Source organism: Neofelis nebulosa, chromosome 8, assembly GCF_028018385.1.
Source record: "Neofelis nebulosa isolate mNeoNeb1 chromosome 8, mNeoNeb1.pri, whole genome shotgun sequence".
Taxonomy (NCBI): Eukaryota; Metazoa; Chordata; class Mammalia; order Carnivora; family Felidae; genus Neofelis; species Neofelis nebulosa.
This window is the reverse complement of record NC_080789.1, coordinates 125149489-125173650: the sequence shown is the minus strand read 5'-3', so window position 1 is coordinate 125173650 and position 24162 is coordinate 125149489. Positions and strand designations below refer to the sequence as shown.

At 36.6% G+C, this 24162-nt stretch overlaps 1 protein-coding gene across 3 annotated transcripts in view; it reads left to right on the top strand.

Annotated features, from left to right (window-relative positions):
• Positions 1-24162, top strand: part of MALRD1 (MAM and LDL receptor class A domain containing 1) — an 824069-nt gene that overhangs the window by 204461 nt on the left and 595446 nt on the right. For all 3 annotated transcript variants that reach the window (XM_058681758.1, XM_058681759.1, XM_058681757.1), the window contains 4 exons: positions 1732-1884; positions 2294-2399; positions 3086-3453; positions 6914-7326. In XM_058681758.1, coding sequence (XP_058537741.1) covers positions 1732-1884; positions 2294-2399; positions 3086-3453; positions 6914-7326 — 1040 coding nt within the window. The remainder of the gene's footprint in view (positions 1-1731; positions 1885-2293; positions 2400-3085; positions 3454-6913; positions 7327-24162) is intronic.

Sequence of the window (24162 nt, the reverse complement as noted above, 5' to 3'; positions counted from 1 at the left end):
GCAACATGTTTTGAAACCACGGGAATCTATGTATATTTATGGGTTATTAATTTATTATGCATTTGCAAACAGAGATGGCTTTTAAAAATTCAAAGTCTTCAATATTGTTAACATTTATCCCTAACTTCTCATAATTATCATGATTCTTTTTTTGCTCTTAAGCAGCATTTAATTTTGTTTCACCATAAATTTCTAAACTTGACTTGGGAGATCCTCATTCTAAATATAGCAGTAATTTGTTGATTTTTCTGGTTCCTAATATAATGAAATGGAGTTACTCCTTGCTTATTAAAGTTGATGCAATATTTAAAAAAGTATTTATTTTTAAAGGTATTTATTTTTATACATTCTCATTGACTTTTGGTCACACTTTGGGTCAGGAAACCTGACAGAAAGCAGGTATATTTTTGAAATCAGATATTTTACAGAAACTTAAGAAATAATATTGATTTATAGTATTTGTAAATCATTTTATAATATTTTGTGTTTATAATGTTACAATTCACCTCACCTTCCTCTCTGTGTAGGTATAGCATTTTCAAAATTGAAAATGATTTTTTCACTAGGTTAAAATTCCCTTGTGAGTTTGAATTTTATAATCTCATTGAGTGATTTACTTTATACTTTTATTCCCTAAGCTTCCTGCTTTCTTCCTAAGTCTTTTTATAAAGGCACATCTATGCAGTTTAGTATTCTTTCCTTGGATAAAAATAACTAATGGCCAAAGATTCCAGTGCAAAATCATCAAATCTCATTTTGCATTGGGATATATAGTAATATCTGAATGTCCACACTGAACAAACCCAGATTGTGCCTTTTGGGTTTATCTTTTTTTCCAGTCTCACAACAATTAACAGTTATTGTCAATAGTTGCAGAAAGAATATTAGATTTGGAGTGAAAATATCTGGATTTCAGACCATCTTACATCTTCATAATTATATGACCTTGGTTAAGTTAATAACTTTCCTGAACTTTCTTTTTTTCTTCTTTAAAACAACTACAACAATAACACTTTCCTCTGGGCTATTGTGAAAGTTTGATCTATATAAAGCACTTGGTTCAGAGTCTATGACATAAGGTATCTGCTAAATATCAGCCATAATTTGACACTATTATTATGACTTCCCAGTCCTTCTCTTTCTTTTTTTCTTGTGGCTTTGTGGAAATTAACTGTTTCTTACATATTTACCTGAGAGTGGGTCAAATTATTCTGCCCTGCACAAATTACGTAATGCATACAATGCTTTGGTAAATAATTCAGCTCTACAAAATTGCTGGTGAACATTATATTAAATATAATCTGGAATTCTCAAATACTAAAAATTTTTAAAGTGGCTACTTTTCATGTTTTAGTGTTTAATAATCTGTAGGAACAATTAAATCTTCCAGGTGATGTAATAGTGGCAGAGAAGTAACATGAGTATCAGGATAAATTAGGCAAACCTTGGCAAATCTATAATGAATATGGCTGACTAATGCTGTTTCCTTGAAAAAATATTTGGAAAAAAGTTTAATTTCTTGGTAATTCTGCTTTATCAATTTCCAGTATGAAAAGAACAACTCTGTTGTGTTTTAATTTTTTTAGATCAGATAGGATCCTTTTTTTCCTCAAATGTGTCCTTTAAAGTATTTAGAGAAGTATAATAAGGTGATTTCAGTTGATCTCTATCCTTTCTAAAGCGTGTGAATACTTTGGAGAGCCACCCTAAGAGTCCCATTTTGTTCTTCAGGTTCCAAATGTGACTTTGAAGCAAATAGCTGTGGTTGGTTTGAAGCAATTAGTGGTGACCATTTTGACTGGGTATGGAACTCTAGAAGTAACATTTCAGCTGAATTTGAACAACAGGCTCCACCTTGGGATCATACTCACAGAACAGCTCAAGGTAAGACACAAGGAGAGGTTCTTAGTTACTACTTCCATTCACCCTTGGTCAGGTCTGAGAAGAGAAAGAGAAGCATTTAAAGTTCTACGTTACTACGACAAACTGTATGACATTTGAATATTGGCAGTTATTCTTACGTTGTCAATATGAAATGACTCCTTTATGGGTGGTGGGGAGGGAGTCCAGTTCTCTTTTTGAATGAATTCACTGAAATTATTAACTTTTGTGGACATTTTCACCTAGATGTAGATACTAGTTTAGTATTTATAAGAGTAGACTTGACTCACAATCACTGTTATTGATTTTTAATTGTATAGTCTTAATTTTTGTCAGGTGTAGAATTCAGTGTAGGGTTAAAAGGCAGGTGTTTCAACTCAGTTGGCTGATTTACGTATTTGTATTTCAATAGGACATTTTATGTTCATTCTGAAGAAAAGCAGAAGCTTGTCACAAGTTGCTAAACTCCAGAGCCCAACTTTCAGCCAGGCAGGACCTGGATGCACACTTTCCTTCTGGTAAATATTAAAATCCGGGATGCCTGGGTGGCTCAGTCATTTAAGCATCTGACTTCGGCTCAGGTCATGATCTCATGGTCCGTGAGTTCAAGACCAGCGTCAGGATCTATGCTGTCAGTTCAGAGCCGGGAGTCTGCTTCGGATTCTGTATCTCCCTCTCTCTCTGCCCCTCCCCCATTCATGCTCTGTCTCTCTCTGTCTCGCGAAAAACGAATAAACGTTAAAAAAAAATACTAAAATCTGTGGTCAGCTACCCTTGCAGCCCAGTGGTTGCAGGCATACTCCTGAACTTACTGGACTTTCAGATTTGCCCTGGGTTTGGCTTTAAAAATAGCTATTACATTTGATTTATACAGTTAGTATTTTACTTAGGAGTATATTATCCATATTTGTTGTGTCTTTCTTTAGATGAAAGGGACTCTTCCCCTCCAACAAGGGATTATAATTGAGTTAACACTGCTTTGATTTAACACTGGATTGACCTCCTTGAGACAGGCTCCCTGGATCCTACACTCCAGAGAATGCACCTCAGCAGATATGAGCAACCACAGTTACTGCAAGAAATAAAGGCATCCATTATGATAACTAATAATGAATTGACTTTTAACCAGGTGCAAGAGTCTGTAAGTTAAATATTTAGTCGATCCCATAAATCATTTCCATTTCTTGTGTTTGCTCTTTTTCAGGTTTTATAACTATGGTCTGTCAGTGGGAGCAGCTGAGCTACAGCTACATGTGGAAAATTCCAGTGACCCTACAGTACTCTGGAGAGTATTATATAACCAGGGCAACCAGTGGTCACAGGCGACTATTCAGCTTGGACGCCTTACTCAGCCCTTCCATTTGTCACTAGATAAAGTCAGTCTTGGCATTTATGATGGGGTCTCGGCTATTGATGACATCAGATTTGAAAATTGCACTCTTCCCCTTCCTGCGGAGAGCTGTGAGGAGCCAGATTTTTTCTGGTGTCGACACAGCAAGGCTTGCATAGAAAAGCTTCTGTTATGTGATCTGGTGGATGATTGCGGTGATCACACTGATGAGGTCAACTGTGGTAAGTTTTTTTTTTTTTTTTTTTTGCTTGCGTGTTTGTTTGTTTGTTTGTTTTTTGGTCCTTATTTTGATAGTGGTGATCTTGATCAGGTCACTGTTTTCTAGGCAATCAAAGCAAAGACACTAAGCATTGTTCCAAAGTTGATGACTGTTCAGTTAATTGGGCTACCAGTATTTGTTATGCAGACTCATAAAATCCATACCAGAGATACAGTGATGAAACACAACTACCGAGTCTCAGACCTCATGGAGCTTACTGTTTAACTGAGGAGATATATATTGTTCAAATATTTAAAAATTAACTACAAAATGGCAGCTTAGATAGGAATTACAGAGGGAGATGCTCTGAATTTTTATAATGCATTGAATTTTTTAGAGGTGATGATTTAGCTGAGATCTGACAAATAGTCAGTTGAAGCATATATGCAAAAGCCCTGATATGTGACTGCATGGTGGGTGGAGGCCAGCCAGTGTGGCTGGAGTTGAGAGGTCAAGGGGAGACAGAGTGCAGCATAAGGACAGAGATGTGGGGGAGGCTAGGTTTGCAGATCTCTGTAGGCCGTATTAGGGAGGTTTTTCTTCATTTGAAAGTTTTTAGTAAGGAGGGTAATATAATAAAATTGGGCTCGTAAACCATGTCACTGTAAATACAGTGTGATGAGTAGATTGGAGGAGAAAGGTTTCAGGAGACCTATCAGGAGGCCATTGTGGTAGTCAACTAAGGAGGCGGCAGGCAGCCTGCGTCCCAGCGATAGTGATGGTGATGGAGGGACTGATGTTTGGGGAGATATTTAGGAGGGACATCTGATGGTGTTTTGGCTATAGGGAGCAGAGAGTGGCATGTCAAAGATACGTCCTGACTTTTTGGTTTAAATTAACCAAGAAGTTTATGGTATCTGATGATCGTATATGGTTTGCAGTTTAATAAACCTAGCTCCAGATATATCGTGCCCAGTGTACTTGATCTTGAAAATGAATTAGAAGCTCAGAGTTGGGTTTTTTTTTTTCAGATTTCAAAAATCAGTCAGAAAAAGAGTTTGCATCTTTCCTTGTCTAGAAATAGCAACAGTTCTTAAAATTCAAGCTATTTGCCTATTAAATTGTGAGGCTAATTATAAACCAAAGGGAAGCCATAATATGCTCGGTACATCATAGGAAACACTGCATCAAGAAATTTCCATATAAATTATTGTAGAGAGTGTTGCATATATGTGATTTTTGATATAGGTAGATTGAAGTCAGAATTACCATGCGTCTCATTACACAACTAATACCTTGAGTGGATATAAATAAAGTTGATAATTTAGACAAGGCTGACATAAGAAGTGTTACTTGTCATTGAGGCAATTTATTTTTTGAAAATTCAGAAAGCTTTTTCATCTTTTCCAAGATCTCCACATCCTACTCCTCCACAAAATGTTGATCTGTTGCTGGAAAGAAGCAAATTATCCTTCCGACTACCCAGTAGTAACTTAGTAGCAGGGAATTAAATTATGGCCATACAAGTGTAATAGCAAAATACTTTCAGTGACTAAGTATTAATGAAAGGAAATCATAGTGGCATTAGACTGTCAGTTTCTCCTACAGCTCTCCATATAGACCTGTTACTTTATTACATAGAATGCGTTAGACCTCCAGAAATCTGTGTTGTATTTCCAAAAGGTTCCTATGTTTAGAGACATAGTATTTTATTTGAAGGTGGAGCTACGTGTATTCCCTTTTGAAGCAAAGACTGAGCATGCAGTCAGTATGAAGACAGGCAGTATCGAAATCTCCTGGCTTCAGTGCCAGTTATATGTCAAAAAACCTCACAGCTTGACGTTCTCCTGCTCCACGGCCAAAGACTGACACCTGGAGAGTGCACTGTGGGGCCCCAGTTCACGTCACAGCTGGGCTTGATTAGTCACAAGTGAGGAAATATCAAATGAAAGCTCATCTCCCATTTGACATTTACTCACTTGGTTCCCTTCAGTAGGTCTAAGCCCCTGTTCTGTGGTTTTCAAAGACAGATGATTTGTTCTTGCCTGGCTGCATTTATCCACATATGCTTGTATTTATTGTTTCAGCGTATTTATTCACTTTTGCCACCAAGTGCGCTCACTAAGATGAATAGTTAAAAGATAACTGACATTTGGTTTTTTTTTAAAATATTAGCTTATGTAAATGAAGCTAAAATGTAGAACTACTCGTTAATTCTATTTTTTTTTCCTCCCCAACTAACGCTAGATATACATTCTGTTGCATTTATTCTAAACCAATCCTTGGTGTCAACAAAATGCTCACATCCTGAGAAATGGATCCCTCTATTATCCTAGAAATTAAGGTAGATCAGCTAGTTGACAAGGGACAAGTCAAGTCAGTTTTTCCTAAGAGCTTTGAATCCTTCTAGTGACTGAAAGGAGTTTAAAGTTTCAAAGCTCCGGCTCAAAGGTGCTACAATCCAGTGAGAAGAAAAAAAAAACGCCCCCTAGGAGACACAGCCAAGAGTCCACTGGGCACACAGCACAGCAGGAGGCATGAATAGAGGAAGGAGAGAGGGGCGAGGTGTTTAAGGCACATGTAGAAGATGGCCTATGCCAAGGGGAAGGGTATGAACAGGAAGTTAACTTGGGAAAGGTGAAGCTTGAAAGATAGAGGAATTTAGGCTTAAGTTGAAATGAGTATCTATGGAGGGATTTTGAACACAGAAGGAAAATGATAAACTGCCGTGGAAGAATGGTCATTCTGGCATTGGCGTGTTACTGTGGCAAGATGGTGCCAGAAAGAAGAGTTTTTCAGCATGGGGTCTGGAAAACACTGGCATCAGGATCATCTTGGGTGCTTATTAAAATATGGATTCCTGGGCTTCACCCCATGTCTGACAAGCGAGTAATTTGTACAGGACTTGGCCGTGGACTAAGCAATTATACCATGCGCCTCAGGTGATTCTGAAAGGTCGAGACCTATGAAAATATGACCGTTCTCAGTTCCGTGTGTGAGAATCACCAAGGGAGATGACGAAGTATCCTGAAGTCCAGATGCACCGTTTGTGCCAATTAAATCAACATCTCCAGAGGCAAATTCTCCGCTTTAGTGTGTTTTGTTTTGTTTTGATTTTTCATGTTCACTGGGGATTGAAACATTCGGCTAAGGTTGAAATCAGCTGAACCAGAAGTTTGTTGTCTTGGGTCAGCCATGGTGTCGTGACCATTTGCATAGAGTTATAGTGCTAGAAATGATGGAGGGATGGGCATAAAAGGCATTTGGAAAATGATGATGAAAGTGATGCCACCTTCAGTCTATAAACTATGATTACTTGATTTAAGTCTAGGATTTATTCACTTTTTAAAAACTTTACTGTTGCATTTGAGAAAAAAGTTAAAATGGTTAACCTTGGCAGGAGCAACATATCAACTGGTATTTTTAATCATAGTTATTTTTGTCCGTAATTTTCTTTTGCTCTCGTTTAATGCCGATTTCAGTACCTGAGCTACAGTGTAACTTTGAAAATGGAATTTGTAACTGGGAACAAGATACAGAAGACGACTTTGATTGGACCAGGAAGCACGGTCCAACCCCAACACTTAATACAGGGCCAATGAAGGATAATACTTGGGGCACAGCTAAAGGGCACTATCTCTACATAGAATCTTCGGAGCCTCAGGTTTTCCAAAACAGAGCCGCTCTGCTCAGTCCTGTCCTTAATGCCACTGATGCAGACGGCTGCACCTTCCGCTTCTATTACCACATGTTCGGGAAGCACATTTACAGGCTGGCCATCTACCAGCGGGTCTGGAGTAACACAAGAGGACAGCTGCTGTGGCAGATATTTGGGAACCAAGGCAACAGATGGACAAGGACACACCTCAACATTTCCAGCAGGAGGCCTTTTCAGGTATGGATAATGGATTTTGTAATATGTATTTAAAATGCATCAGGATGTCTAGGGAATATGAAGGATTGCTGTGTTCTTGAATGAAAAGCAAGTGGAATTTGATCAAAGTTACTTCAGTACACATTTATCATTCAATTAAGGGGGTACCAGAGCTTGTTAAGTTGCTTTCCTCCCTGAATACCCCTAATAATGGGTGATTAACATTTCTAAAGGTGGACACATGTCACTGGAAGCAGCTGAAGGTCCCTCTGACTTTAAGTAATTTTTCTACTGAAAAAAAAAAAAATCTGGAGGGAAAAGGAGTTTTGCACAAATTCTGGTATTGTGCCAAAAGTTCAGATTCTTCAATCTGTTATTTTGAATACTTCATTTGACTTTTCCCACATTTTATAGGTAAGCAACAAAAATTCAAGAAGAGTGCATGCTTTGTTGGAAAAACACACAGCTACTCTGGGGCATAAAACACACAGCTAGTCTAGGTCTCCTTACTCCCGGTGGAATATTCTTTATTCAGATTCTCACCTACCTTCTCCTACCTAAAAGGAAAACTTGGGATGGCAAGTTTAAATGCTTATGTGGCTTTTTCCATTTTGCGAAGGAATTTAGCATCTATTATCTATCCCTTTGATTCCCTCAGCAATTCCCTGAAGTGGGTAAGTCAGAGATCCTTTTTGTCAGTTTTACAGATACAAAGAAAAAAAAACTCAAGGAGGTTATTTATATCTAGCCAAATAGATATTGAGCAGCAGAATGGGGACTTGGGCTGGGACCCACATTTCCAATTAATTCACGTTCATTCCCTTTGTAATATATCATACAGCCTGTCACATGGAGGAGGGTTGAATATTCTTTTTTTCCCTTTGCTCTAACAGATCTATGTATAATATACAAGGAGAAACTTCTTACCTATCCAGGCAAATTTTTTTTTCCTTTTTACATGTATTAAATTTCTTTGGTACCCTAATTTAAAGCACTGTCTCTATTTTTTATTTTTTAGTGTTAATTTATTTTTGAGAGACAAAGAGAGACAGACTGTGAGCGGGGGAGGAACAGAGAGAGAGGGAGACACAGAATCCGAAGCAGGCTCCAGGCTCTGAGCTGTCAGTACAGAGCCCAACGCAGGGCTCGAACCCATGAAGCGTGAGATCATGACCTGAGCCAAAGTCAGATGCTTAAATGACTGAGCCACCCACGTGCCCTGAGCACTGTCTCTATTTAAATGTCTTGAGTTAACAGTTTTATAGCCAAGAACTTAGCTCCAAGCCACCCGTTCAGAGCCATGGTAGATATGTATTGTACTTGGCTCACTAGAGAATGCATTGAGAGTGGTGATTTGTCCAGACAGACATAAGCTGTAATCATGGGAACTAATCTGCCATATGTACAGTGTTATCTTCCTGTTAGCCATAATGGTAAGATGTCTGTAATGATATGAAATGAAACTGAAGGAAGGTTCTTTGACTTTCATTTAATAATGGCTCATCCACTGCAAGTTAATATTTAATCAGATGAATTGTAATTTGGGTCAAACTGGCATTCAGTAGATAAACTCTCCTTATGATATTTACTCAAGAATCGGTTGCCAGGAGAAAATAACCTTGGCAAGGGGGCTGCTTCACATTCAGATGAATATGGAACTTTCCAAGAAATGCTTTGGTTGTGAATCTAAAACACAGAGATTGAAGTTTGAGACTCATTTTGGATTATACATGGAGTGCTCTGTTTGATTTTATGCAATGGTTCTTCTCGGCTTTTTATTTTTTTCAATGACATTCGGGCATGAAAAGGTGAAATCAGATTGTGCATGCTTTGTAGATTAATTATCCAAGATAGTAAAAATTGGGTCTAATTTAAACAGCTAGATATTTTTCTTGATTGAATAATGAGTATACATAGTTGTTGCAACAGCAGGAATAAGCAAGATTTTATTTAACTCTGATATTGTAGGTGAAATTACCTACTATCAGTCCAGCAGACAACAGGTACTCATTTAATGTTTGTTTAAAAGAAAACTTCAAGGACGTATGTTGACATCCAATATTACATTAATTCCAGGTATACAACATAGTGATTCAACAAGACTATATACTATGTTCACCACAAGTGTAGCTACTACCTGTCCTCATTTATTGCTGTTACAATATAATTAACATGTTCAATAACTAGAAGCCTGTATCTCCCACTCACCTTCAACCATTTTGCCCAATACCCTCCCCTCTGGCAATCACCAGTTAGTAGTCTGTATTTAGAGGTCTGATTATTGTTTATTTATTATCAATTTGCTTTTTGTTTATTTATTAATTTTTAAAAAAAAATTCCACTTAGTGGAATTATATAGTTTTTGTCTTATGCATTTCACTTAAGATAATTCCCCCTAGATTAATCCATGTTGTCTCAAATGGCGCATCTCATTCTTTCTATGGCTATATAATATTTCATTGTGTGTATATGTGTGTGTCTGTGTGTGTGTGTCTGTATCCCACTTCTTATCCATTTGTCTATTGGTGGACATGTAGTTTGCTTCCATATCTTGACTATCTTTTAAAATTAGTGTTAGTGTGTTTTTTGGGTAAATACTAATGGAATTATTGGATATGATATTTCTATTTTTAATTTTTGAGCAACCTTCATACTATTTTCCACAGTGGCTGCTCCAGTCTGAATTCCCACCATCAGTGCATGAGGATTCCTTTTTCTCCACATTCTCACTAAACCTTTTTATTTTTTGTGTTTCGGTTTTAGCCATTCTGACAGCTATATAGTAATATCTCGTGATTTTAATTTGCATTTACATGATGATTAGTAATGTTGAGCATCTTTTTGTGTGTCTGTTGGCCATCTGAATGTCTTTGGAGAAATGTCTGTGTATGTCATCTGCCCATTTTTTAATTGATTTGTCTTTTTTTGGTATTGAGTTGTATAATTTCTTTATATATTTTGGATATTAACCCCTTATTGCATATAGCATTTGTAAATATCTTCTCCCATTCAGTAGGTTTCTTTTTGTTTTATTGATGGTAAACTTTGCTGTGTAAAAGCTTTTTATTTTGATGTAGTTCCAGTAGTTTGTTTTTTATTTTGTTTCCTTGCCTCAGGAGATGTATTTTAAAAAATATTGTTACAGCTGAGGTCAGAGAAATTACTTGTGTTCTCTTCTAGGATTTTTATGGTTTAGGTCTCACATTTAAGTCTTTAATCCATTTTGAGTTTGTGTGTGGTGTGAGAAAGTGGTCAAGTTTCATTCTTTTTCATGTAGCTGTCCAGTTTTCCCAGCACCGTTTTTGAAGAGACATGTTTTCCCCATTGTTTATTCTTGCTTCCTTATTCATAGATTAATTGACCATAAATTCATGTGTTTATTTCTGAGCTCTCTCTTGTTTTTCATCGATCTATATGTTTATTACTCTACCAGTACCATACTGTTTGGATTACTACAGCTTATCTATTTTGAAATCTGGGATTGTGATACCTCTAGCTTTGTTCTTTCTCAAGATTGCTTTGGCTATTCTGAGTCTTTTGTGGTTCCATACAAATTTCAGTGTTATTTATTCTAGTTCTAGTCTTTTGTGGTTCCATACAAATTTCAGTCTTATCTATTCTAGTTCAGTATTTTTTATTCTAGTTCTGTGAAAAATGCTGTTGCATTTTCATAGGGATTGCATAAATCTGTGAGGTGACATTTTAACAATATAATTTCTCAAGTCCATGAACATGAAATATCTTTGTTTTTTGTGTGGGTCATCTTCAGTTCCTTTTATCAGGGTTTTATAGTTTTCAGAGTACAGACCTTTCACCTCTTAGGTATTTATTGTTTTTGATACAATTTTAAATAGTGTTGTTTCTTAAATTTCTCTTTCTGCTACTTCATTTAGAATGTATAGAAACACCTCCAATTTCTGGATATCGATTTTGTATTCTGCAAATTTACTGAATTCATTTATTGCTTCTAGTAGTTTTTTGGTAGTGTTTTCAGTATTTTCATATAATCTGCAAATAGGGAAGATTTTACTTCGTCTTTACCAATATGGGTCCCCCTCATTTCTTTTTCTTGTCTGATTGCTGTAGGTAGGACTCTGGTACTATTTTGAATAAAACAGAGAGTGCATCCTTGTCTTGCACCTTATCCTAGAGGAAAAGCTCTGTCTTTCCCCATTAAAATGACGTTAGATGTGGGTTTTTCATATCTGTCCCTTATTATGTTGAAGTATGTTCCCTTGAAACCTACTTTGTTGAGGATTTCCATCATGAATGGATTTTGTGTGCTTTTTTGCCATCTATTGAAATGATCATATAGTTTTATCCTTTCTCTTATTGATATGATTTATGACACTGATTGATTTGTGAATGTAGAACCACTCTTGCATCCCAAGAATAAATCCCACTCGATCATGGCAAATTATTTATATTGATTGATGTGAGAATAATGAACCACACTCACATCCCCGGAATAAAATCCACTTAATTGTGGAGAACTATTTGTTTAATGTATTGTTGAATTCAGTTTGCTAATTTCATGTATATTCGTCAGAGATACTGACCTGTAGTTCTTTGTTGTTGTTGTTGTTGTGTCTTTATCCGGTTTGGCTTCATGGAATGAATTTGCGACCTTTCCTTCCTCTTTTATTTTTTGGAATAACTTGAGAAGTATATTAACTGCTTGGTAGAATTCACCTGTGAAACCATGTGGTCCTAGACTTTTGTTTTTTGGGAGTTGTATGATTATTGATTCAATTTTATTGCTGGTAATTGGTCTGTTCAAATTTACATTTTTCTTCTTAAATCGGTTTTGGGAGGTCATATGTTTTTAGAAATTTATCCGTGTTTCTAGGTTGTCCATTTTGTTGGCATAAAAATTTTTATAATATTCTTTTATAATCCCTTGTATTTCTATGATGCCAGCCATTATTTCTCCTCTTTCATTTCTAGTTTGAGTCCTCACTCTTTTTTTGGGGGGGGGGTCACTCTGGATGAATGTTTATTAATTTTGTTGACCTTTTCAAAGAATCAACTCCTAATTTCATTGATCTGTTCACTTTTTTTGGTTGTTCTTTCATTTCATTGATTTCTGCTCTTTGCTATTTCCTTCATTCTCCTGGTTTTGGATTTGTTTATTCTTTTTCTAGTTTTTTTTTAAGTGTAGGGTTAGGTTATTTATTTGAAATTTTTCTTGCTTGTTGAGGTAGACCTGTATTGCTATAAACTTCCCTGTTAGGACCACTTTTGCTGTAACACAAAGATTTTGGACTGTTGTATTTTCACTTTTATTTGTCTCAATGTATTTAAACATTTTTTTTTCTTTGATTTTTTTTGGTGGGCCAAGAAATTGTTAACAGCATGCTATTTAACTTCCATGTATTTGTGTAATCTCCAGATTTTTTCTTGCTGTTGATTTCTAGTTTCATAGCATTGTGGTCAGAAAAGATGCATGGTATGACTGTCTTTTTTGAATTTGTTTATTCTTGTTTTGTGGCCCAACACATGACCTGTTTTGGAGAATATGCCATGTGCACTTCAGAAGGATGTACATTCCACTCTTCATATGTTCTGAATTATCTTTTAGATCCGTCTTGTCCCTGTGGCATTCAAAGCCAATATTTCCTTCTTGATTTTGTCTTTGGATGATCTGTCCATTTATGCAAATTGACTGTTAAAGTCCCTATTATTGTATTACTATTGATTACTTCCTTTATGTTTGTTATTCTGCTTTATGTCATTGGATTCTCCCATGTTGGGTGCATAAATATTTATAATTGTTCTGTCTTCTTATTCCATTGTCTCCTTTATTATGATATAGTGTCCTTTATCTCCTGTTTTAAAGTCTATTTTGTCTGACATCAGCATTGCTTCCCCAGTTTTCTTTTCAATTCCATTGCATGATAAATGCTTCCATCTCCTCACTTTCAATCAGTGTATTTCTTTGGGACTGGAATGAGTCTCCTGTAGGCAGAATATACATTGGTTTTCCTTGTTACCTATTCCATCACCCTATGTCTTTTGATTGGAACATTTAGTCCACCTGCATTTCAAGTAATTAATGACAGGTACATAATCATTTGCATTTTTAAACTTATTTTATCATTGTTTTTGTATTCTCCATTACTTTCTTCTCTTGCCCTTTTCTCAGGGTTTGCTAGCTTTCTTTAGTAATGTACTTGGATTTCTTCTCTTTATAATTTCCATATCTACTACTGTTTTTTGATTTGTGGTTATCATTACATTTATCTATAGAATCTTATTAGGAGTCTGTATTAAGTGATGGTCACTAAGTTTGGCCCATCCTAAAATCACTAAATTTTTACTCCTTTCTCTACCACATGTTAAGTATATGCTGCCATAGTTTACATCCTTTTATTGTGAATCACTTGACTGATTTTCTATAATTATATTTAATTTTTCTGCTTTTGTGCTTCCTACTTTTCTTAATCCTGCTTATGGTCTTTCCTTTCCACTCAAGGAGTCCTTTCACCTTTTTTCTAATGCTGGTTCATTGGTGATGAAATTCTTTTATTTTTGGTTGTCTGCAGAACTCTTTATCTCTCCTGATATTTGTCATGATAGGCTGCTGGATAGAGTATTATTGGTTGCAGGGTTTTGTTTTTTTTCCCCGGCACTTTGAATATATTGAATATATCATGCCACTCCCTTCTGTCCTGCAAAATTCTTGCTGAAAAAATCAGCTGATAGTCTTATTTCCCTTGTATGTAGTTTTTTTCCCTCTTGGTATTTTTTAAATTTTCTATTACTATTTTTATCATTTTGATTCTTGTGTGTCTTGGTATGAACCTCCTTGGGTTGATTTTGTCAGGGGCTTTCTGTGCCTCCTGGGTCTGAATGTCTGTTTCCTTTCCTAGATAAGGAAGTTTCAGCTATTATTTCTCCAAATACATTTTCTGCCCCCTTTTCTCTCTCTTATTGTCTCTGTTGAAAGTCTCACTGAGGTCCTCCACTCCTTTCCCAAGTCCAGTGAGTATCTTTATGACTATTACTTTAAATCCTCTATTGGGCATATTACTTAACTTCGTTTCATTTAGCTCTCTTGCTGTGATTTTGTTGTGTTCTTCATTTGGGACATATTCCTCTGTCTCCATATTTTTCTAAATCTGTGTCTGTTTCGATGTGTTAGGGAAATTCTGCCTGTTTTGGGCAGAGTTTGTTCCTTTTGTTTTTATTGAGCCAGTCTGGGGCCACCTAGGGCTTGAGTTGAACCAGACCCAGTGTTTGCCAGAGCTGCATTAGCACCCACCTGCAGGGCACTCTTCCTGTGTCTTTTCAGAAACTTTCATTGGTGGGTGAGGCCTGTAATCAGATCAGATGTCTACCCACAGCCCACCGCTGTTGGTCACGGTCATGTATGTGTGGTTACCTTCCCCTTTTCCTGGGGCATGAGTCACTTTGGAGTGGTGCTAGCTCCTGTCAGGTCTGATTGCACCCTGCCATGCTTGTGGCCCCACTTTGGATGGTCTTCTGCAAAGGGCATTTTGAAGGGCGCATGTCCATAAGACAACATGGAGGTAGGGTGCACGGTGCCAGGCATTGAAGGGGACCTGTAGCCCAGTGGGAAAACCCATGCTGAGGCCAGGCCATGGTTAGGGGGTGAGCCTACAGACGATCACAGAGGTTGGGTACACTCTTAGGAAGCTAGGTGGAGAGTGTTTGCACTGCACTGATTCCTGCAGGTGTCCATATATCTAGGCTGGGTGCTGGGCCAAGCAAATCTTGCCCATGAGCTCTTTTATTCTTCGAGTAGTCTTCTAAAGATCCCTGCCCTTTAGCACATGCTCTGAGATTAGTAAATAAATCTCCCTCCTGTATACCCCAGGCTTTTTCCAAACTTTTGCTTTTATGCTGTATCTCAGTGGGGGCTGTTTCTTGTGCTGTCTTTTTAATGGCAGGGACTCGGTTTCCTCTTGCACTTTGGGTGGCTCTCCTGGAGCTGGATTTGCTGATCTTTACAATTCAAGGTGTTAAGCCCTATTTACTATAAGAACTCACAAAATTAGCCCTCTCTGGGTTCTAAAACCAAATGTTATGGGGATTTGTCTTCCCAGATGGGTCCCCTGTGCCTGGGGTGCCTGGTGTGGGGTCTGATCATCTCCCTTTCTGCGTCCTGGTGTCTTTCCTTTTGCAGACAATCCCACCAGTCAGTTGGGCTCCTGGCCACATTCCCACTCTTTCTACCTTCTCAGTGTGACCTCTTCTCTACATTTAGTTGTGGAAAATCTGTTCTGCCAGTCTTCAGGTCATTTTCTGGTTCATTTACTATGATATAAGTGTTATCTAGGTGTATCCATGGGATGAAGTGAGCCTGGAGCCTTTCTACTCTATCTACTTTCCTAGGTCAACAAGGGATTCTCTTTTCTTTAACATTTGACATTTTAATGAATATATGTGGTGGTGCAGACCTCCTTCAGATCATCTCATTTGGAATTTTGGTTTTTGGACTTGGATGTCTATTTCCATCCCTTGGTTAGCAAAGCTTTTAGTTATTATTTTTTTCAAATCAGTTTTCCACACTTTTTTCTTCCTCTCCTGGGACCCCTGTAATGTGAATGTTTGTTTGCTTAATGTTGTCCAAGAGGTCTATTAAATTACCACCCCCCCCCCTTTTTAAAAGTTCTTTTAGCTTTCCGCTGTTTAGTTTGTGTGCTTTCAATTCACGGTTGCTCATTTAAATTGAAATACATAGGATAGAACTAGATTGTGCATGTAGGTATAGGAACTGTTCGGCTTATTAATGTCAGTTGAAGTAACTGACCACTGCTATTATGTGTGGCATGGTCTGTAAAGGCTCAGCTGGTCATTACATGTAAAACTTCATGCCAAACTTCTAACTGATTTTTATTATGATCTTTATTGAAGTAAAACTGACATATAACAAACTAAAAATATTGAAATTTTAAACCATCACCACGATCAAGATAATAGATAAATATTCACCTCTAAAAGTTTCCTTATGTCTCTTTATAATACCTCCATTGGGTCCTCACTCCCATTCCTTGACAACCACTGAATTGGTTTCTCTCAGTACACGTTAATTTATATTTCCCAAAATTTTATATAAATTGTACAGTGTGTACTTTTTCTGACTTACTGCATTCAGAAGATTCTTTTATGTTACACAATGTATCTGTAATTCATTTATTTCTATTGTCGAATAGTATTATATGGATGCAGCACAGATTATCTACTTAATTATTGATCAGTATTTGGGTTGCTTGTAGTTTGGGATATTATAAGTAAATCTGCTGTGCACATTTGCGTATAAGTATTTATATAAACATTTGTTTTTATTTTTCTTGGTAAATACCCAGGAGTGGAATGGCTGTATCACATGCTAGAATTGTGTTTAACATTTTAAGAGACTCTTAAACAGGTTTTCGCAGGAACTGTGTTTTATCCCCATCAGTGGAATATATTAGTTCCAGTTCCTCCACATCTTACCCAGTGCTTGTTATTATCAGTCTTCCTAATTTTAGTGTTAGAAGTATATATTATCTTATTGTGGTGTTAATTTGCATTGCCCTAAGCATTAATTATGTTGGCTGTATTTCCTATGCTTGCCGAATGGAACATAATTTGAAGTGTGTATTTAAATCTTTCGCCCTATTATTATTATTATTTAAATCTTGTACCCAATTTTTAAACTGGATTTTTGTTTTCTTACTATAGAGTTTTGAGCTTTTCTGTATTTTCTGATGCAAGCCTATTTTTTTAGATATGTTAATTACAAGCTTTTTCTCCCAGTCTGTAGCTTGTGTTTTAATTCTTTTAATAGATTCTTTATAGAAGAGACTCTTTTTAATTTTGATGAAGTCCAATTTATTACTAACTCAGATCCCCGAAACTTTCATCTCCTCTTTCTCCTCTCTTTGTGAACTTTGATTACATGTAAATTAAGCTGCTTGAAGTTGTTGTCCCAGAGCATATTCTTGCTCTGTTCAGTTTTTTTTCCTAATTTTCTTTTCCTTCTTTGTTTTATTTTGTACAGTATCTACCTTTATATCTTAATGGCTAATCTATTAATCCATTCCAGTGTATGTTTTCATCTCCTACATTGTCAATTTTACACCTAAATTTTGATTTTGGCCTTTATTTCCCCTGTCTCTATATTAGAATATATAGAATAGTTTTAATAACTGTTTTAGATGTTTGAAGTGATAGAAACAAGATATAGGTAAAGGAGATTTCCTGCTTGTGCCCCTCCCAACAATGATTTGGTAATCATCCGAGGACAAAGATGACTTTGAGGGAGCTTTGGGATCCAACTTCAGGCTGGGAACTGTCCTGCCTGCTCAGCGAGCTGCCAGAGGTTACATCCATGCCCCAAAAAGTTGCCCCACCAATCTCAGTCCAACAATAGATCCTGAATCCGCACTATAAAATCTCCATTCCCTCTCAGTCATGGTACAGGAGTGATCCTACCTGCCCAGGGACTCACCACGATTGTGTCCATCCACTCTCCTGGAGGTAGGCCTTCCAACTTTGGTCTAACTGTAACCCAGTTCTAACTCCTCACAGTCATGCTCAGGGGGTGTTCCTTTCCACCCAGGGACCTTCCCAGTGACCTGACAGGGGAGCCTTCTGAAGAACCACGTGGGAACCACATTGATCTGCACACCTGGTAACAGGCCCGCATTTACAGTCCCAAATACAGACCACGAGGCAGACCTCGGTCCTGTGCCAGCCATACTGATCAAGGTTCTGGAGGAAGTTCTTTCCAATCAGGAACCAGACATGATCTATGTCAACCCAGGCCTCTGGTAACAGGCCTGACAACTGCAAAACCCACTGAGGATTCAGGGGCAGCCACATGACCTTGCTCTAATTCTGGTCAACTGTGATGTTGGAAGCATACTGGAAGCCTGAGGACCTGACAGAAGGAGGTCTTTAACTGCTGAAACCAGTCCATAATGATTAGAAGAGGGTTAGGTTTTTCAAATGCACAAATGGAAAGCAGGGCCACATGGATCATGAAGATTCAGGCAAACGTGATGCCACCAAAGTAAATGAATAAACCTCCAATAGTTGACCCCCAAAGAAGTGGAAATTTACAAATTTTCTGACGACAAAATACAGTCATCTTAAGCTCACTGAGATTAAAGTGAACACATTTACACAACTAAATGAATTTGAGGAAACAGTGCATGAACAACATTAGAAATTTAGTGAAGAAATGTAAATCATAAAACCAAATAAGTCTGAGGCTTAAGAATAGTGACATAACTGAAAACTTCTTTAGAGAGCTTCAGCAGCAGACTTGATCATGCAGAAGAAGACTCAGGGAATTTAAACATGAGTATTCAAAATTAGCCACTGAGAGGAAGAGAAAGAAAAACAAGAGTGAAGGAAGCATATGGGAACTGTGGGACATTCAACTAGAGAAAAATATATGCATTATGGGAGTCCCACAAAGGGAAGAGAGAAAGGAGCAGAAAACTTATTTAAAGAAAAATGACAGACGACTCCCGTATCATCAAGGGATTTGACCACCCAGATAATGAAACTCAAAGGATTCCAAAGCAAGATTATCTCAAAGAAGATTCCTCTGAGACCCACTATATTCAAGTTGCCAAAAGTTAAAGACAAAAACTGTGAAAGCAACAAGAGAAAAGTGACTTGTCACACACAAGGGAACTCCCACCACATGGCTATCAGTGATATTCTTAGCAGAAACTTTACAGGCCAGGTGCGAATGGGATGATATATCCAAAGTACTAAAGGAAAAAAAACCAACCTGCCCACTACTAATACTATACATGGTAAAGTGATTCTTTTAAATGAAATAGAGGCAAGACATTCCTAGATAAACAAAAGCTGAGGGGGTTCATCTCCAGTAGACATGCCTTACAATAAATGCTGGAAGGGGCTCCTTAAATTGAAATAAAAGTATGATAAGTAACAACATGAATACAGATGGAAGTATAAAATTTACTGTAAATATAAATTTAGTCAAATTCAAACTGCTCTAATACTGTAGTGGTGCACAAATCTAGTATCACTAGTACAAAATCATAAAAATGTATTAAAAATAACTGAAGCTACAATAACTTGTTATTGGATATGCAATATAAAGAGATACAATTTATATGCAATATAAAACATCAATAGCGTAAAATATGGAGGGAGAATAGCAGTAAGTTTGGAGAGTTTTTTTTTAACGTTTTTATTTATTTTTGAGACAGAGAGAGACAGAGCATGAACGGGGGAGGGTCAGAGAGAGAGAGGGAGACACAGAATCCGAAACAGGCTCCAGGCTCTGAGCTGTCAGCACAGAGCCCGATGCGGGGCTCGAACTCATGGACCGTGAGATCATGACCCGAGCCGAAGTCGGCCGCTTAACCGACTGAGCCACCCAGGCGACCCTGGAGAGTTTTAAAATGCAGTTGAAGTTATGGGGTGCCTGGGTGGTTCAGTTGGTTAAGCGTCTGACTTCAGCTCAGGTCATGATCTCACGGTTCGTGAGTTTGAGCCCCGTGTCGGGCTCTGTGCTGACAGCTCAGAGCCTGGAGCCTGCTTCGGATTCTGTGTCTCCTCCTCACTCTGCCCCTCCCCTGCTCATTCTCTGTCTCTCAATAATAAATAAATGTGAAAAATATATACATGTATGTAATAAATAAATAAAATGCAGTTGAAGTTATCAGCTTAAAATAGATTGTTATAACTGTAAGATGATTTATTCAAGCCTCATTGGAAACCACAAAGAAAAACTTCCAGTAGATACACAAGATATAAAGAAAAAGAAATCAGAACATACCACTACAAAACATTACAAAGGAAGACAGCAAGAGAGGAAGAAAGGAAAAGCAAAAAAATAGTAAGAAAAGAATGAAAAATTGAGTCCTTAACTATCAATAATTTTTTAAATTATTACAGTGGACTAAATTTTTCCATCAAAAGCATAGAGTGACTGAATGGCTAAAAATAAGATGCAAGATACCATAATATGCTGCCTATGAGATTTGTGTTAATTTTAGGACACACAAAGGCTAGAAGTGAAGGGTTAGAAAAAGATATTCCATTCAAATGGTAACCGAAAGAGAACAGGGGTAGCTAGCTACACATATATCAGATAAAAACTCTTACAGTCACAATAGCCAAATACAGTCATTAAGTAATGGATAGAGGGGATGATTCTTTGGGAGCATATAGCAATAGTAAATATATATGCACACAACATTGGAACACCTAAATATATAAAGCAAATAGTAACAGGATGGAAGGTGAAAAAACATCAATATAATGATTGCAGGGGCTTTCAAATCCCTACTTTCAACAGTGGATAGATCATCCAGATTAAATCAATAAAAAAGCAATGGGCTTGCCCTACATCAGATCAGGTGGACTTAGTAGACATTTATTCAGCTATGTATACATTCTGCCCGAGCACACGTGGAACGTTCTCCAGGATAAATCATATGTTAAACCACAAAACAGTTCTTAGTAGATTTAAGAAGATTCAAATCATGTCACATATCTTTTATAACCATGATGCTATGAAACTAAAAATCAGAAACAGGAAGAAAAGTGGACAGTTCACAAATATGTGGGAATTGCCACACTTATGAGCAGCCAATGGGTCAAAAAAAATTAAAAAAGGAAATAAGGGGTTATCTTAACACAAATGAAAATGGAAACACAACATACTAAACCTTAAAAGATGCAGCAAAAGCAGCTTTAAGAGGGAAATTAATATTGATATAAATACATATTGGAACAAAAAAAGTTCTCAAATAACCTAACATTATTTCAAGGAACTAGATAACAGTAACAACAAACAAACAACAAAAACAACTAATCCCCAAATTAGTTGAAGGAAAGAAATAATAAAAATAAGAGTAGAAATAAATGAAGAAGAGATTAGAAAAATAATAGAAAAGATCAATAAAACTTTGACCTGATGTTTTGAAAAGAAAAACAAAATTGACAAAATTTTAGATAGATTAAGAAAAAGAAGACTCAAATAAATAGAATCAGAAATGGAAGAGGAGACATGGAAGTGATGCCACAGAAATACAGTTAAAAGAGACTACTATAAACAAATATATGATCAAATATTGGATAACCTAGAGAGAATGGATATGTTCCTAAAAACACACAACCAAAGAAGAACACATCATGATGAAACAGAAAATCTGCACAGACCAGTAATGAGGTGACTGAATCAGTAATCAAAAATGTCCCACCAAACAAAAGTTTGGGACTAGATGTCTTTCTGGTGAATTCTAACAAACTTTGAAAAATAATACCAATCCTTCTCAAATTCTTCCAAAAATAGAAGAGGAAGGAATATTTGTAACCTTATTTTGCAAGGCCAACATTAATCCTTGTATCAAAGCAGAGACACTGTAAGAAATATTGGCCAGTATCTTTGATGACTATTGATGTAAAAATCCTCCTAAATGCTACCAAACCAAAATTAATAGCATATTGGAAAGATACAACATGATATTAGCAAAACTAAAAGGCAACCGACAGAATAGGAGAAGATATTTGCAAATGACGTATTAAAGGGTTAATATCCAAAATGTATAAAGAGTTTATCAAACTCAACACCCAAAAAACAAATAATCCAGTGAAGAAATGAACAAAAGACATGAAGAGATACTTATCCAGAGAAGACATCCAGATAGCTAATAGACACATGAAAAAATGCTCAATATCACTCATCATCAGGGAAATACAAATCAAAACCACAAGGAGATACCACCTAACACCAGTCAGAATGGCTAGAATTAACAACTCAGGCAACAACAGATGTTGGCGAGGATGCAGAGAAAGAGGATCTCTTTTGCCCCACTGGTGGGAATGCAAGCCGGTGCAGCCACTCTGGAAAACAGTATGGAGGTTCCTCAAAAAATTAAAAATAGAACTACTCTATGACCCAGCAATTGCACTACTAGGTATTTATTCAAGGGATACAGGTATGCTGTTTCGAAGGGGCACATGCACTCCCATGTTTATAGCAGCACTATCAACAATAGCCAAAGTATGGAAAGAGCCCAAGTGTCCATCAACAGATGAATGGATAAAGAAGATGTGTACACACACACACACACACACACACACACACACACACACACACACACACACAATGGCGTATTACTTGGCAATCAAAAAGAATGAAATCTTGCCATTTGCAACTACATGGATGGAACTATGCTATGGAACTACGTGGAGGGTATTATACTAAGTGAAATTAGTCAGAGAAAGACAAATATCATAGGACTTCACTCATATGTGGAATTCAAGATGCAAAACAGATGAACATAAGGGAAGCAAAAATAATATAAAAATAGGGAGGGGGACAAAACAGAAGAGACTCTTAAATATAGAGAACAAACAAGGTTGCTGTAGGGGTTGGGGGGGTGGGCTAAATTGGTAAGGGGTATTAAGGAAGACACTTGGAATGAGCACTGGGTGTTATACATGAATCACTGGAATCTACTCCTGAAATCATCGTTGTACTATGTGCTAAGTAACTTGGATATTAATTTAAATATATATATATATATATATATATATATATATATATATATATATACACACACACACACACACACACACACACACACATACATATATATTAAAAAAAAAAGAAAAGATACAACATGATCAAGTGAGATTTATCTCTGGAAAGCAAGGATGGTTGATTTTATACAAATCAATGAATGTGATACACCATGTTAACAAAATGAAGACTAAAGTCATATGATACAAGTCATACTTACAGATAAAACATTTGACAAAATTCAAAATCTTTTCATGATAAAGATTTTTCAAATTAGCTATAGAAGAAATGCAACATAAGAAAGACCATATATGGCACATACACAACTAATGTAACAATAGTGTAAGCTGAGAGCTTTTCTTCTAATATCAAGGAAAAAACACTGAGAATGCCCACTTTCATCAATTCTATTCAAGTTATTACCAGAAGTCCTAGCCAGAGCATTTAGACAAGAAAAAAATAAAACACATCCATATCAGAAAAGAATAAAATTGTCTGTTAGATGACATGCTCTTAGACATAGAAAACCCTAAACAGTCCACCAAAAACTTTTAGAACTCATAAGTGGATTCAGTACATTTGTATGATGTAAGTCAACATACAAGTCAGTTGCTTTTCTATACAAACAATGATCTGAAAACAAAATTAAGAAAATCTTATTTACAATAGCATCGAAAAGAGTAACATACCTAGGAAAAATTTAACAAGAAAGTTAAACATCTATACATTCAGAACTGTAAAACATTGATGAAAAAATTTATAAGACTAGTAAATTGAAAGATACACTGTTTCCAATAATTGGAAGCATTTCTCTTGTTAAAATGTCCATACAGATTCAATGCAATTCCAATAGACATTTATTGGCACTTTTTATTGAAATAGAAAAAAAAGTCCGAAAATTTGTGTGGAACCAGTAAAGACTCCACATAGCCAAAAGAAAGAGGAACAAAGCTAGAGGTATCACTGTTCTTGATTGAACAACTCTTCATAAACCTACTGACCATCTAACATGCTTTTTTTAAAAAAATGTCTATTCAGATCCTCTGCCCATTTTCAATTGTTTTATTGGTTTAACTGAGATTCAGTTGTAGGAGTTCTTTAAAATATTTTGAATATTAATCACTTATCAGATATATGGTTTGTAAATATTTCTCTCATTCTATAAGTTGCCTTTTCATTTTGTTGATTGTTTCCTTTGCTGTGCAAAAGAAAAGTTTGCTATAGCCCCACTCATTTATTGCTGCTTTTGTTGCCTGTGCTTTTGGTATCTGATGAAAAAAGTCACTGTCTAGATTATTGTCAAGGAGATTTTTCTCTGTGTGATAGAA